The 16,538-nt window shown below is 55.3% G+C and overlaps 1 protein-coding gene across 3 annotated transcripts in view; it reads right to left on the minus strand.

Moving 5' to 3' along the window:
• The window catches only part of LOXL2 (lysyl oxidase-like 2), a 55,233-nt gene that overhangs the window by 16,150 nt on the left and 22,545 nt on the right, over positions 1-16,538 (minus strand). The window contains exons 4-6 of one of the 3 annotated variants that reach the window (XM_012663009.1): positions 13,945-14,167; positions 10,492-10,696; positions 3,699-3,850 (exon numbers count right to left, since the gene is read on the minus strand). In XM_012663009.1, coding sequence (XP_012518463.1) covers positions 3,699-3,850; positions 10,492-10,696; positions 13,945-14,167 — 580 coding nt within the window. The remainder of the gene's footprint in view (positions 1-3,698; positions 3,851-10,491; positions 10,697-13,944; positions 14,168-16,538) is intronic. The other 2 variants (XM_012663011.1, XM_012663010.1) reach the window with 2 other exon arrangements.

Raw genomic sequence — 16,538 nt, forward strand, 5'->3', positions numbered from 1 at the left:
CCCCGTTGAGACCCTCCCAGCTGCCTGTTTGACAACTCCACTTGCATCTCGGAGGAGATCCCAAATCTGAACTTGTCATCTTCTCCCTCTCCCCATAAATGACTGGGCATGGCCATGTTTGTTCCAATAAAACTTTATTTTAAAAACAAGCCTAGGGGATAGGTTTGGCCTGCAGGCGTAGCTTGCTGGGATCCTGAGTCTATCCTGTTATTCAAGCCAAAAATGGAGGAACGACCCTTGACTCCGTGTCCTCTTCCCTCCAGTCCTCCCCACGCTCCCTCGCCTCTTGCCTGGGCCTCTTGCCGTCACAGATCCAGTCTCCACTCAGAGGCTAGAGTCATGCTGTAGAGACACCTGCTCACGCCATCCTCCCGCTTGCTTTCACTTTCCGTGGCTGCCTTTCTCGGCTGCGTCACACGGTGAGCGACACATTTCACGTTGGAGCCCACTGCACACACGTGCCCTTCTGGCTGGCTGCTCCCTGTTCCTCTTCCAGACTCCACGCCAGTGCGACCTCCCTCCGACTGGGGTCAGCGCCCAGCTATGCACCCTGGGACTCCCTACACATCTCCTTCCCAGCATGCACGGCAGTTCTAATTAAGCTTATCTGCAAGTAGTTTAACATCGGTCCCCAGTGGCGACACCTGGGGCAGACGGCTCCCTTCCCGCCCCTTACATCTGCCACTGCCTCACAAAAACCGACTTCACTTTGTCACCCCAGGTCCATGTAAGACGAGGTGGAGGAGCCTGGAGGACCCCCATTCTCGTGGTGGCTAAGTCTGTGTGATGGCTCCTGTCTCTAGGGCTCTCTCCCCTTGTCTGCTGCCACCTGCGTGGCCCTCCCCTGAGTTGGCTGGCCTTGGAGCAGTGTCCTTGTCCGGGGTCCTGAAGCCAAGGAAAGTCCCAGGTGCTCCGGCTGCATGCAGAACATGGCTGGCTGCCACACTGACTCTGGGGCCAGGAAAACGTGGTCACCAAGGGCACCAGGGACACTTCCCAAGGCTCCAAGATGTTGCCATTGTTCACCAAGTTTGACCAGGCCCGGAGAGGCCTGTGTGACAGGGAGCAGGCTTCAGTTGCTCTAGAAGGAATCTGGGCACTTCATGCATGGCGGGGTGGGGGCAAGGGGGGTTTCTCATTTTCCAGAGAAGACCGGAGTGCACAGAGTGGCTGGCCGTGAGGTTCAAACCTGGCACAAGACACATCTCACCGTTCCCAGGGGCCCAACCAGGGCACTGGCGTCCTGGAAGTCACCCAGCTTGCTGACAAAGGTGGTCTGACCTCGCCAGCGACAATGGAATCCCGAGAGGCCTGGGGTCAGCCGGGAGCCTCTGGCCTCGCCCCTCCACCCCGCCACCCAATGAGGGTGCCCAGGAAGGTCAATCCTTAAAGTCTCTTAAAATAGCCTGGCGTTTCCCTTTTCCTGTTCCTTTGGTCTTCGGTGGCGGCAGTGTGGGGTTTTAAAGACGGGAGGGAAGTATGCAGGCAGCTCAGTTTTTCTGAGCAGGATCAGACAAACAGACAAAACAGCACCTCCAGCCAGGGGAGGGCGGCAAGGCTGCGGGTGTTTTGATAATGTGGTGGCTGGCTGCCCACACCTATTTTTGGCGGGGGTGGGGCAGAGGGGAGGTAACAAGACCCAGATGTTGGCAAGGAAGGGGGCAGGGGCCTTTCCGACTCACATTCCACATACGGGCTCAGGCCTGCTGCTGCCAGGCCGAGGTTCAGAGGTGAACTGGAGGCCATCGAGGGTGCGGCCCTGTACGGATTAGTTCACCGCAAACCCACCTGCCACTCCCAGGCCTCCCACCTCGGCACCACTCCCGGAGAGGAAGGAAATGAGGCTAGGCCGCTGCTGGGAGGGCAAGACCACTGGGTTCCAAGTCTGCTGCCTTTACGGGCCACTCCGGAGGAAAGCCCAGCTCCTAATGACCAGGGCAGGGGGGACCCTCACCTATTTCAGCGGAGACTGAAGACTCCTTCAGGGGATTAATTAGGTAATCAACCAGTGTGTGAGTGTCATAGACTGAACTGTGTCCCCCTCCCCGATTCGTAAGTTGAAGCCCTAACCCCAATGTCACTATATTTGGAGCTAAGGCCTTCAAAGAGGTGATCCAGGTCAGACGAGACCAGATGGGCGAGGCGCTAATCTAATCTGATCTTGGTGTCCTCTAAATAGAGGAAGACCCAGGGACGCGCGTGCACAGAGGAGAGACCGTGTGAGGACACAGTGGAAAGGCGGTGGCTGCCACAAGCCTGGGAGAGACCCCTCGGGAGAAACCAGCCCTGCCGACACCTTCATCTTGGACTTCCAGCCTCCAGAACTGTGAGGAAACAAACGCCTGCTGCATAAGCTGCCCAGGCTGTGGTATGTAGTTAAGGCACCCAGTCTTGGTGCTGCCCAGTGCTGCTGCCGACACCCTCTGCAGCCCCATGCACCACGCAGAAGCCGCCCGCCACCGTGGCAGGACAACTGGTGCAGCCCCACAGGAGTGTCTTTCCCGGGTCACTCTCCCCATTTCCTTCCCGGGTAATAGAATCCACAAATCCAGGTGTAAAACTCTCCCATCCTATGCTTGAGCGCATGGGACACCTCCTGGAGCCTGGGGCCCCGGGGAAGGGAGAAGGTGGTTCGTGTTGGGAGGGTGGCACTTCTGCGGCATGACCAGGTACCTGGCCTGGTTCAGCTCTACCGACCATAAAACAGTTCTGGGAAATGTCACTTTCTTTGGCCGAGGTATTTCATTCGGTTCAACTTCGAAGTGAAGAGTCCCCAGCATAGCGGGGCTCATGGCCTCACCTGTTCACCCGCCTGCAAATGCACGGCTTAGCCGAGCGCGGCTGGGGACGAATCGCACGAGACAAACTGTGGCCGACTGGTTCTGTGGTGCCTTTGGCTTGCTGGTGCCATGGTCAAGGACTGCTGTCAGAGCAGGGGCCCAGCTGAGGGACCATCCTGAACCTGGATGTGTCCTCATTTGTTCATTTTAAAAAGAAGCGTGCACCGTGCCAGCCCTGTGCCGGATGTCACACAGATTTGACCAAATTCATGGCACAGGGAAAGAGCATTCAGTAGGAGCATTAAGCATCTGTTGGGCCTGTGTGTGGGACTGCACAGATCTCATGCACGGCAAGAAGACTTCATCTTGTTGGCTACCCCTGTGGGCAAGGTCACCCCAGCCAGGACACACAGTGTGGGTTTTTGGAGGCCCTGTCTCAGGAAGGGAGGGGTGTGTCTCTGGTCTTAATGCTGCTAAGATTTCCTTCTCCTTCCCTCTGGTTACCGAACACTCCTGTATTGTGCTTACATCTGCGTTCCGCTGGGAAAGGGTCCGCACACCCCCAACCCGGTTCCCTCATGTCACAGGAGCTATGGACTTAGCATCCCCTGCAGAAATGACCGCGTTGCTGTCACACCGTATGTATGTCCAGTTCCAGAGCAGGGCATAGCACACAGCGGGTGCTCAACATCTGCCACTGAGGAGGGTGGCGCTTACATGCATGTGTCCTCACTGGGCACATTTGCAAATGCTATCCTCGGTGACAGCGTCATCAGCAGTGACAGCATCAGCACCTGCACACTTTCTGAGTCCATCTCAGACCACCCCAATATCCCCTCTAGACTCCTTCGGAGTGAGGCCGGCTGGCCCACACTTCCTGGGCCCTCGCGTCAGTCCCCTCCAGGCGTCCGGACTCACCTTTTTCTGAAAGCCCATGGCAGGGATGTTACATCTCACGCCAGCGTCTTCCTCGTGGTTGCAGCCCTGAGACTCAGCGTTGAATTTGCAGTCTATGAGGGACTTCTCGTTGCCTGTGCACTCGATCTCGTTCAGGTGGATGGGGCCCATCCCTGGGGAGGGAACACAGACACGTGCTATGAAAGCTTCTGAAGGTTTTCTCGAATTGGAAAGAAAGTCCCAGACAATAAGAACATGCCTCTCCCAACTGCCTCTCGTAATCAGCTCAGCGACCCAGGCCTCTTCCCCCTGAGAGCACACTGCTAATTGTCTTGGGATTCATTTCTCCCATAAGAGCGTAAGTGTGTTACTAACTTGCTGTGTGACCTTGGCCAGATCACTCAGCCTCTCTGAATACTGGTTTTCTCACGTAAATAAAGCAGTTGGACTAGAAGATGTCTCAGTTTCCTTCCCCACTTTAATGTTCTGTGCCTTTATGGATCTGAAAGGGGAGACTGTTGCGGTATCAGGGTCCTTGCAGGAAACAGCTGGGATATACAAATTAGACGGTCTGAGTTAGAAAAAGGGGTTTATAAAGTAAAGGTAAGGATAGAATGTAGGGAAATCACAAAGGATAGTCTAGTACCCAGGGGCTGTTAACACTGGGGCACAGATCCCACCCCTGCAGAGTGAGGAGAAGCAGCTAGAACTGACCCACCAGGACAGGCAAAGAGCTGTCACCCCCTGGTGGGGAACACAGCACCCATGGGGACCTCACAGGGCAAATAAACACCCTGGCCCCTCTCCTCTGTCCACCTCCCGTTCCTGCTCTGGACGCTGTGGGCCCGACAGAAGGATGACATCCAGCAAATGACAAGCAGACGGTGACAATGCCGGGAGGCTTCTCTTACAGGCACTGAGATGGCAAGAGTGAGCCTCCTGCTGCGGGGAGAGAGTAATCCCACGCGGGCCCACTGTCGTTCACTGCAGCTCACAAAGCTAACTCGGCTCCCTACAGTCCGTCAGGACGCGGGAGGGTCCAGTCCTGCCCGGGTGCTCTGGGGTGTGTCCACTGCCACCTTCTGGGCCCCTGCTTGGCTGTTGATGGCCCTGCTCTCCTGGTCCTCCCCGTCCTCCTCCTGCTGGGTCCTGACCCTCCACACCCCAGCACGTTCCAAAACCTCACACCTTTACCATGTCCCACCCTTGACCACCCCCCTTTCCCTTTCAGGGTGAACTTGTTGGAAGAAGCACCCATTTTTGTTCTCGCTCCTTCCAGGGCCAGCAGTGGGATCTCCCCGCTCTGTTCTCCACCAGCCCACCCTGTCTGGGGAAAGGGCACCTCTGACCACCCCCACCCCGCCCCAGTTGTTCTTACCAAAACCCAGAGTTCATCCCTGGGACCACTTCCTTCCCCTGACAACCAGCCCATCCCCACATTCTGCTCACCCCTTCAAATCTGGGTGCTTTCCCCCCATTTCTGCCTCCACAACACTACCCTATCAGCCCTTGTGTGCATGCCAATCTATTCACCCCACAACGGCCCAGGAGATCTTTGTGCTTGTTGAATCACGTCAATGCCCATCTGAAAACCCTCCTGTGGTTTCTCACTGCACGCCGGGAAAAGTGCACGGGATCCACTGTTGCCAGATGGCCCCAGGACCCTGCCCGCTCCTCCCATCTCAGCCACACAGGGCTCCTTTGGCTCCTCCATTGAGCCACGCCGCCCCCTCCTCTTGGACCCTCTCCCTCCCTGCTCCCTGTGCACCCTGCAGGGACCCCTCCCCAGTCTAAGTTGGGTTCCCTATTTGTGGAATGTCTGTCTCCCCCACTAGGCTGGAGGACCCACGAGGGCAGGGAGCCTGTCTGCATGTGGCAGACAGGAAATGCCCACGTGGGGCCTACATGGATGCTTTCGACTTCCCTGAGCGCCTGTTGCGTGTCATCCTCCGTGCTAGGTGCCAGGGACCCAAGACGGCCAAGGCAGGCCCTGCCCTGAGAGCTCCCAGGCCCTGGGGAGGCAGAACTTACACAAGACTTGTCAGCAATAAAGGTGACGGTCACAGCAGGTGCTTTGGAGCCCAGAGGAGGGGCCCTCAGCCCTGTTGGGGGGCTCTGGAGATAGCCAATATGTTGGCTTACTAAGGTCCAAAAATTAACTACTAGATCAACCCAACCCATATGAGTAGGTTAAGAGCCAAGTTTCTGTTTCCTTGGAAATTCATAAATGATGAAGCTTCCAATTCCTTGGAATTTTATAAAATGGATAAAAACACATCAGTGACGATGGCTGGAAGTAACCAAGGACTAAGAGTGGAAAGGCTGTGACAAAGTCCAGATCCTAAACAGGGCCCTGGGAGTCAGCCAGTGCCACTGCTCTTGGGTCACAGAACCAGGCAGCATCCTGGGACCCAGTCAGATCAGGGGCTTGTCTGGTGACTGTGAGGATGATGATGGTAAGTGACTCTCATTTAATTGAGCACTTACTATGTGCTGGATTCTGTCCTAAGCACTTGCTTATAGTAACTCATTTAATCATCACAGCAAACCCCCAAAAACGAGGGACCAAAGATTAAGCAAACGGCCCAGTGGGGGAGCCAGGATTCAACCCAGGCAGTCTGACCCGCACATGACTTTGCTAAGTTTCTGAGGCTCATTCAGGAAAGAAAACTATATGTTGGAAAAGAAAGTTTTGTCTGGGAAAGAGCTGGGCTGACCTGGTCCAAACGCCCGTGCTCTCCCTCCTCTGGGGAAGCTCTTCCTGTCTCCTGCCTCCTGTCTAAGAAGCTTGGCTTCAAGGAAAACCTCAAATCCGTCCTCGGAGGTGCAGTCTGAATGACCTCACCCTTGTCCAAACCTCCGCGGCATTTACTTTTCACACCTCTCGCTCAGCGGGCACCGAGCCGGGCAGTCAGCCTGAGATTGGAGTCTGTCTCAGGACTGAAGACTGCGGGGTGATGCAGCCTTGGGAAGTGACGACAGCTTTCTGAAATCCACTTTCCTCATCCAGAGGGAAGCTGTAATGTCTGTTTTGCAGGGTCAGGATTGTGAGGAATGAGACTGAGCATGCCAGGTGACCACGGACCCAGTAGGTGGTGGTATTTTTACCAGTATTATTTCCTATCCCTCGTCGCCTATGTGTTCGCAGACGTTACCCCCGATCCAGGGTACTGCTTGTTTCTCCCACTCAAAGGGAGCCTCTGCTGCGCAGAAACCAGAGCCATCCACGCTTGCGAAATCGATGAATTCTTCCATTCTCGGATCCAGCCCAAAAGCACTCAATCAGCGTTTGTGGATTGTGAGATCACAGTGCAGGACTGGACAGGACAGGACAGGCTAACCCAAGCTCCTAACGTGCTCTAGATCCACATCACAATCAGTCAGTCTCCTTGCGGCCCAATTTCTATATAAACTTGCGTGGCCCTCTCAGCTACCCGGGCATGAGGCCCTGGGGGGTTCCCCTGAGTCAGGCGCTCCCATGGCACATCAGCGCAGGGCACAGAGAGGGGAGACCCAGTGTGTCTCACCTCTCCCCTGCCCCACCCAGTTGCGGGGTCCGTTGGGCAGGGTGAGGGGGCACTGAAGGACACTGGACCAGATGTCCACCTGCAGCCTGCCCATGGTGGCCGTGGGCTCCCAGTTCCTTCTGCTGACTGGGTTTCACATTTTGGATCCTTGACCCCCAGCTTTTACCTGCTCCTGGGTTCTGGACTGCCTCCCGAATCCCTCTTCGTCACGGTGCCATCCCCACCTCCACCTCGGCTCTGCTCCCCTACGCACAAACCCTGGCCCGGGTGACACGGGGCGTGGAGCAGAACCAGGGTGCTGTGGAAGAGCCACGCGTAACCTTGCGGAGCAGCGTTATGGCCTCTGTGCATCCAGGCCAAGGAGTGGGCTGAACGGTCACCTAAGCTGGTCGCCATCAGATTTTTGAAAGCGCAAGAGAACAGAATAGCACACATCACGGGCTTGGTGTGTCATAAAGGTAATACTTGCTTCACGGAATTTGTGCTTCAGTTTTACGTGCGTGGCATAACCTTGCACGCGTATTTCTGATGGCAGATCTCGTGCAAAAGGGTTTTAAAGGAGCTGCTCTGTCCAATACAGTAGCCACTGGCCACATGTGTCTAGCCAGCCTCGAAATGCAGCAGTCCAAACTGAGATGTCTGCAAGTGTAAAATACACGCTGGATTTCAAAGATTGAGCACACAAAAAAACAAACATTCCCATTAATAGCATTTGCATTGATTACATGTTGAAATCATAATATTTTGGATATACTGGGAAAATGTATTATTAAAATTAATTTCACCTGTTTCTTTTTTTTTAATGTGGCTACTAGAAAATGCAAAATGACACATGTGGCTCATGCAGTCTTTCTATTGGACAGCGCTGGTCTAGCACTGGAACTTCTTCACCAAGTGCTCATTCAGCTGACCCTACTTGTTCAACTGGGATGCATTTATTCGTTCATTCATTTCTTCCTTCTTTACAATATAAACGTCTCTGGAGCACCACATGCTGGGCACAGACTCGGCACTGAGGACACAGAGATAAAAGGCACAGGCCCTCTGCTCACGTGGCTTTCAGTCTTTGGGGCAAGTGATGTGTCAACAGGCAGCTGAGTCCTGGTGAGGCTGCAGCCAGACAGAGCCTCAGGCACCGTTAATCCAGCCACCTCGTTTTACAGTGAAGAACTGAGGCCCAGAAGGTTGCTCAAGGTCGCCAAGCAAATAGGTGGCCCCGTCAGGCCAAGGACTCAGATTGCTCGACGCCCAGCCCTTGCCCTTTCCCTCTCCCTGGCTGTGAGTGTGGTCACTTGGTCCATCAGCAGGAGCCAGGACGGAGGGCCCGAGCCTGTCTGCTCTGTGACCTGACAGTGAATGTGGTACTTTTCCCTTCCTGCCCACTGGAGTTGGTCCTGCCCAGTATGGCAGAAGGTGATAAATCATCCTTGGTTCTTTCAAGGACAGCATCAAAAACGCCAAATGCCTCCTTCTCCCAGAGTTCTGCGGGCCCTTGGAAACCTTTGGCTGCTCTGGGCAGTGAAATAATTAGGTCACACAGCACACACCCATGATAAATGGAATGTCTATGTCATCCAGGGCTTGTTTATCCCTCAGAGTGAGTGGTCTTTGTCCTGCAGGCCTTGAGAGAACACACCCACACGTCGGTTGATCAGTAAAATGGATTTGGGGACCCTGAGGAGCTTGGTGACCAGGAGAGGAAGACTGTCGTGTAGCACAATGGAAGCTGCCAGGTGGCACCATGCGACACTAATGTCCACCCCCGACCCCCACACTTCAGTGCACACCCAGGAAGCTTGCGCAGATTAGAGAACGGAGGTAGAGAGGCATTCTGGTGTCAATAGGACTGGGCCAAGGTGGGTTCAAGGAAGAAGCCCAAATCTAAGAGTTAGAAGACAGGTTTTAGTCTTACACTGCCACCGACTATTGAGGTGACCTCAGACTTGTTTTCGTGAGCCTCAAATTCTTCATCTGTTGGACTAAGGACCTGAGGTCTTCCCTGGCAGTGCCATCTAGGATTCCAGGACTCTCTCTCCAGGTCACTGGAAAGCTGCCCTCCTTCCAACCTCGGGAGCCATTTAAGAGCTGCCCTGATGCGGGCCGGGGCATGGGCGTGCAACGGAAAGAGCCAACCAATGGCACTAGACAGATGAGCTCCACTCGTAGATGCATGAGAGCTCCATGCTGTTCAGTTGAGCTGCGGGTTAAGTTCAACACAGGATCCTGGAGTCTCGCGCAAGGAAACCACTGCATGGGGTATCAGGCCCTGGGTGATTGAGGACTATTATTTCCTCCAGGCTGTGACTGGTGACCTCACCACACTCCTTTCTGTGGGGTGATGGCCCCATGTCTGACAGTGTGGAAACCTCCCCTCCCCCCAGTATAGCACACCCACCCTTGTCCGCGGCCCATTCTCCTCCCTGCCCCCCTCCCAGCCACAGCGGCCCACGCTCCCCATGTCTGCAGTGGCCTCCCTGTTGGTCTGTGCTGAAAAGATTCCAGGAAATGACTTAGCTTCCCTTGCCCAAACCACAGTTCTCAAGGGGAGGGCTGGGCTCTCACTGCGTTGCAGAGTCTGTTTGGGGCAGACTCCTCCTCCTGCAGGGCTTGCAAGCGGGAGCGGTCTTCATGGGGCTTATTGGGGAAGGGAAGCGATCTGTTCTGTGTCTCATGGTTACAGCTCTGCTTTCGACAAAGTGACCCACTTGAAAGCCCCCTGTGCTTCTGTTCTTTGTGCACATGAGAGATTTGTTCAGGACACTTAATGAAAACCAGGACCTTCTCAATTAGTGTCTGATGACATCCTGTTCCCTCTCTCTGCTGTCAGGGAGAGGGTGTTTGTGGGGTTGCACCAGGATGGAAAAGTAAGATGGTATTTGGTTCTGTGTCCAGGGTGGTTCAGCCTCATGAACGCTGAGATCCTCTCCTGGAGAGAGGGCCCGAGACTCCTGGCTTTCCCTGGGGCAGCAGATGGCATGGGGTTAGGAGCCATGACACCTACGTTGGAGTATTCATTGGCTGCTACTATGTCGTCCCCCCTTGGCCATTTTCTCCCTTCCCCGGGCCTCAGCTTCCAAATCCATAAAATGAGGATTCAATGTTCTCTAAAGCCCCTTCTAGCTCTGACTGTCTGGCAAGAGGCCTGGGATTCCCGCCCAGGCAGCAGCTGCTGAAGGGAGGAGGGACAGCAGAAAGAGCCCTGGGTGTTCACAGCTGCCCGCCAGGGCTGGCTCGCGGTATCGAGCTCCCTGGGAAGAGAAGCCCCCAACAGCCTCCTTGTTCCTTACCTTGCCCCAGCCGGGAGCCAGTGATCGCCTCTTTGGCACTCCCAAAGCCCAGCTCTCTGCAGACCACACTGGCTGTCACCAGGTCCCACTTGTCGTCGCAGACGGTTCCCCATTCTCCATTCTTCAGCACCTCCACGCGGCCCTCCCCGATGCTGGCGCCACCTCGCAATCGCACCAGGGGTTGCTGAAGAGACACACGGTCCTGCTGAGTGCAGAAGCTGATGCACATTCAGCTGGCATTGTCACTGTGCCCCCGTCCCCTCTCCACTGCCCCACCCCAGGCCAGGCACTCGGTCTGGGAGCTGAGCTGTGCTTGACTGGCACACGTTTGTGGGGTTGAGGAGCGGGGGGCTCTACGGAGTCAGCTCTGGTGCAAGCTCCCTTTGCAGCCCCCACATAGAGATTTTGTCCTGGACCGCTGGGGAGCCCATCAGGACCCTCATCACTCATCACCCCAACCCACGCTTGGCTCAAGGATCCTACCACAGCACTTCCCTCCACCCCTCACTCCAGAGCTTCCAGCCTTAGAGCTGCAGAAGGAAGCTCCTTCCCCACAAAGCCTACAGATTTCAAATGGCTCATAACTCCCTGTGTATGCGGAGTGCTGCAGTCTAGTGCTGCAGGGAGACCCCACAGCACTAAGCAGACCACACTGCGGTGGTTCTGCAGGGCACAGCAAAGAGAGGAGGGGGGAGCAGACAGGAGAACGGGAGGCCCTGGAGCTGAAGAGCCAGCCCTAACGTGGCCGTGACTCAGAGGACAGATGCTGTAGGGAGGGGAGCCTCACTCTGGTCTGTCCCAGAGCTAGGTGCACACCCAGCCACCCCCGGATTCTACTCCAAGTCCAAATGGGCTGACTCTTCAGAAGATGCAGCCCCACCAGATGCACAGAGAGGGTGGAGGATTACAGCTTCGATACCCCTGTGCCCACGCACAGCCTGGAAGCCTTAATCTCCTTATGGGCTGTACTGAGTTCCACAGCAGTAAGACCCCAGTGGACCATGTCTTGCAAGATGGGCGCTGGATTACTTGACTCCATCTGTCCACATTCCCAGGTTTGCATCAGTTTCTGTGCATGTCTGCATGCATGTGTGTACATGTGTGTGCAGGCCACATGCATGCATGTGTGCATGTGTGTGCATGTGTGTGTGTGTGTTGGTGGAGGCCCAGAAGCTTGCGAGGCTGAGTTGGTGCCGACCCTCATTCAACTCCACACCGAGGGAGTGAGGGCGACTGTGCAGCTGTTCTACGTGTGTTGATCGGAACAGAGTCACTGCCTACCCTGGCCCTGCTGCCCTTAGCCTATGGCTCCCTTCACCCCACCACAGATGGCCAGGACAAGGCGGTGTTTTCAAGCACTCTTGTCCACTGGCCACACAAGGCATCTAACGAGAGCCTGTCTCTCCACGCTCAGACACGTCTCTCTCCCCCATCACCTGCGTTTTGGAGAGGCCATGGCAGGGCGAGGTGCTGGGACAGCACCCAGATGTACAGATCCCAGGGACTGCTGACCCTGCCACTAGGGAGAGCAGTGGGAGCAAAACACTCAGTGGCTGCAGGAACTTTTATTCTAGCTTAAAAACAAAAGCAGTAAAGCTGTTGGCTCCGGCCTCTGTTTTTGTAGAACTGCGACCTGCCTTCCCAAGCTGTCTAGCTGATGCCAGGGGCCCCTTCCCACGGAGCTGACTATCCATGACCCAGCTTAATGTAGGCGGAGTGTCAAATAACCTTGTCCCGGCCCGGCAGTGGCCAGGCAGAGTCAGCTGGCCCCAGAGGGAAGACAGAAACCAAAGGAAAATGTGACGTAAGGCTGGCTCGCTTTTTTCTAACTGGTTTGGTATGAACTTGATTGCTTTGCTTTAAACCGCACTGTAGAGGAATTCCAAAACAGTAGGGTCTGGTATTCTGGATGACACACGAGGGAAGCTCAGAGGCCCAGCTAGGCTGCAGAGAGGATGTGGCCATCAGATCACGTGGCAGGGGGCAAGTGAGGGTGTGCCGGCGGGGCAGGGTGCTGGTTAATAGAGGGCCGGGAAGTGGCGCTAGCTGGGCATGCCCTGTGTGCACAGGAATGACGATGTGGTCACCTCCGTGCACTTGGGAGGCCCCTGAGGGGACTGAGGAGGGGTCGGCCTTGCCAGGAAGTCACTCCAAATAGTTCCCACACCCTCTGGTCGAGGAGGGCTGGGCTCCAGGCATTCATTTCACTTCTTTCACTTAAGGCTCCGACTTTTGTCCAAATACACCCCCAGCCTGGGAAGGGGCACCCAGTGTGGCTTATCTGGTTCTTGCCCTAGTTCCATTTTCCCATGGGAGGACTGTGATGACACCCTGCCCAAGAGCAGGTCTGAGGGTTGGTGGGAGGGGAGATAGGGAAGGGCAGAGGGTTAAGACGGGAGGGGAGGAAGGGAGGGACATACAAGGGGGTGGTTGGGGGGACGGTCAGCTCAGCCCCTGCTACTTCTGCCCCACTGCCAGGACCTGGCCGGCACAGCTGGCCGGCACACCATCTGCCCCCAGGGCCATTCTCCCTCCTCCGCTCCCTCTCACACCTGATTTGGTCGGAGCCGATTTAGAATGCACCGCTGCCAAGGTGATGGTTACTAAGTACCGAGGTTTTATCTGGCACCGGGCAGCAGCCCCTGAATAATGGTGGGCTACCTCTCCTACCCCTCCCCTCCTCTTCCCACACGCTGTTCCCACCCATGGGCCGGATGTTAGCAGTTTCCAGAACATACAGATCCCAGAGACCCTTTGGTGGCTACGTGAAAAAAGAGGAGTATACAGAAAAAGAAAAGCTAAGCGAGGGAGGACAGAATAGGGCACTTTCTCTTTTACGGAGAGTGGGCCAAGTCTGCTACGGTTGGGATAATTCCCTTGTCCTAAGAAATCAGTCAGTTGAAATGTACATCTACGTCTCTCTACACATACACCCCCACACCTACACCCACCCTCCCCACACACACACGGGTGCTGGTTTACATAAGTATAATGTGACTAATGTACCAAAGACTTAGACATGATAACGGCAGGTTTTCTACATTGGTGAATGTTTTTTAAAATTGTTGTCCTTCTGTTGCAAAATAAACCCAAACGTATTTGAAGACTTTTGTAGCTGATGTCCTGCGCTTTTGACAGTTGCACTGCATTTCCAAGAGTCCTTTGGGAATTGTGCAGGGGCACAAGGGCCCTGTCCCGCCACCCCGAGTTGTCTGCTTGTGCAGGGTCAGCAGACAGTACACGAAGAGCCCATGATGACCGATAACCGGGTGTCCCTCTCCCCCCAGTGTTCCTCCTCCACAGAGGGGACTCCGATGTCAGAGTGAAGCAGTGATGGTGGCCTCAGCTGGGGCTGGCTCTCGTCACTCTCTCCTGGGGGTCCCTGTCTGCTCACTCAATACCCCATAACCTCCAACAGGTGCCAAGTGGCCACATTTCCTGCCCCATCCTCACCTCTGGCTTGTAGGCTTTCCGGAATCTCGATGGTCCATCCTGGCTGAAGACCTGGCCAGGCACACAACTCACCACAGCTGGCAGCCCATTCGCACAGGTGCCGTTCTTCATGGGGCCCCGCGACACCGGGGGGCCCAGCTTGCAGCTGGAGATGTGGGCCTCCGTGCCTGTGCAGTCCATGGAGTACCGCCAGTAGCGCTGCTTCTTCCGCGAGGCATACATCCTGCAGAGGGCGGGAGGGGACAGCTGACCAGGGCATCCTGCCACCCTCCCCTGATTCCTTCTGCAATGAGGCAGAACAAGACAGACTGTCCCTGCTCCTGGAGCTCAGCGCTGCCTTACAGGTGAGGCCCCTGCTGGGCACCACTCTGGGTACTGCGGAAGGACCCCTGGGGTGGCCGTGGCCTCCTGCCTTGAGGCAGCTTCCATTCCAGGAGAGAAAAGACGACCTCAGTGTCGTGAAATAAGAAATAATGACCCCTATTAATACAAAACGCAAAAGCGATCTGGTCCCAGAAAACCCATCAGTCCCAGGCAAACCAGAATGATTGGTCACCCTGATCTTCAAATAATTTCAACCTGGTTTGCTGTCATTCTGTAGCTCTATTTTCTTTTGTCAATGAGCAGTACCAGTTGATGTCTAAGCTCTCCCAATGAGGTATGCACAAGATTAAAGGTGTAAATCCAACAAGAAGTCAGGAGAACAGTCTTAAATGACTCCATCTGCTGAACCAAAGTACAGTTTCCTGAGTGATGGAAACTATCACAGTAACGAAACTCTGCCACAGACCTGGCACCCGGGAAATCAATGAGGTTGGGGTTGTCCCCACAGCACATCCTAGGGGAGCTCTTAGCCTGCATTTCTGACACTTGCAAAACATTCCTTCTGATGCTTTTTTTTTCTGAAGGCAGAATATAGATCAAGGTAATGCAAAGTTTTTTTTTCTAAAACAATAACCAACCAATAAGTAATATATCGGTTAACGGAAAGGTTATTGTGCCTCAGTTTCCTCGTGCCCAAATCAGAGGCAGTAACAGTATCTGCTTCGTCAGATGACGCTGACCCCAGACGGGGCAGGCGCAGTGTTGCAACCCTGCTGCTTGGGCAGCCCTGGGTTTTTGGAGCCAACAGGATGTGAACACAGAGAAGAGATAAATCCTACAGATGCCATCATCACCTTTCCTTAGCCAAAATTTGAGACTTACAAGGATTCTCGTGTACCTGTGATTGCGGGGGGTGCGTGTTCACCATAGCAGCAGCCCAGAGGAGAGAACTTCACAGGGGGGTTATTAATTCCAGGAACCACAGCCAGCCCTCCCCACTTCTTGCAATGCCCCTGAACTTGGAAGCCTACAGCTTGTTCCCCACGATGTCCCCACATTGATTGGGAGAACATGCTGGGACGAATATTGGTTGCACAAGGATTGGTCAGACCTCCCCGCCTGCCTTGGCTCAGGAAAACCCTTCTGCTTCCAGCTGTCAGTGAATGCCACCCTCTCCAGGAACAGATGTACTGTGCTCTGAGTAGAAAGCACAATGCCCACAGCAAACACAGGCCCTGGGCCTGCCGTCCCCAGGCAGCTGGGACCTCTCTTACATCAGCCCCCAGGAATGCGCCGCAGCCCACTCCCACCCCCCAGCCCCGCATCCCAGCGAGATCCAGGGCTGTCTACCGCCCACTCCAGACCCGGACATTAGAGGGATGACCCAAGTTGGGGGCGGCCTTCTGCCGAGCAGGAAGCCTGCTTGCTAGAGGTGTCAAGGCCCGCAGCTGGGCAGCAGGAAGGATGCTGAGCTGGACTGATTCAACTGAGAATGCAAAGTCCTGCTGGCTCTCCCTCAGCCAAGGCCAGATTTTGTGGGATGCTGCCAGCTGCTGAGTACGCCTATCCCCATAACGGTTTCCCAAACTGGGGAGATCACCATGAGATGGGTTGGGGGACTGCCTGGGCCCACTGTGAGACGGATGTGAGCTAAAACTCCACAAGTCCCTGCCCTGACGGTGGGCTACAGTGATGTTTTGGGTCTCCGGGAATTAGCGTCAGTTCAGAACCAGTGTCCAGTGTCTCTGAAGGTCTGATCATTTCCTTTTCCCCAGGGCACAGTCATCTTGGCAAAATGTCCCTTTGGAGAAAGCTCCAATGTCCCTTGGGAGGAAGAGCAACAGGATCAAGTTTTGGCCGTGCACCAAGGTTTTTCCTCGATTGGACCCAGGATCCCCTCTATTCAAGAGGTTCCAGATCTGTAAACTAAACCACAGATACCTCGATCCCCAGGCCAGCCCAGCCACAGCCCTCAGACTGGCTGGTGCTGTCCCAGGAGGATCAGAGCTGCAGTGGGGCCCTTGGGTGGGGACAGCAGTGGGGAGCCCTCCCTGCAGCAGGCCTGGCTGTCACGCAGGCTCTGACACAAGTGGGCTGTGCTCCCCCTGAGCCTGCTACCCTCCAGGTCTTGTCTCCTCTTGTGCAGCCCCAGGGCCTGGGCTGATGGTCTCCGAGCCTGGTCACACTCTGGGAGTCCTGGCTGCTTGCTGGCAGATTCCTTCCAGCCCGCTGCCACCTCAGCCCCTGGCAGCACCACCAAGGCATGAATC

This window comes from Propithecus coquereli, unplaced genomic scaffold, assembly GCF_000956105.1.
Source record: "Propithecus coquereli isolate 6110/MARCELLA unplaced genomic scaffold, Pcoq_1.0 Scaffold79, whole genome shotgun sequence".
Classification (NCBI taxonomy): Eukaryota; Metazoa; Chordata; class Mammalia; order Primates; family Indriidae; genus Propithecus; species Propithecus coquereli.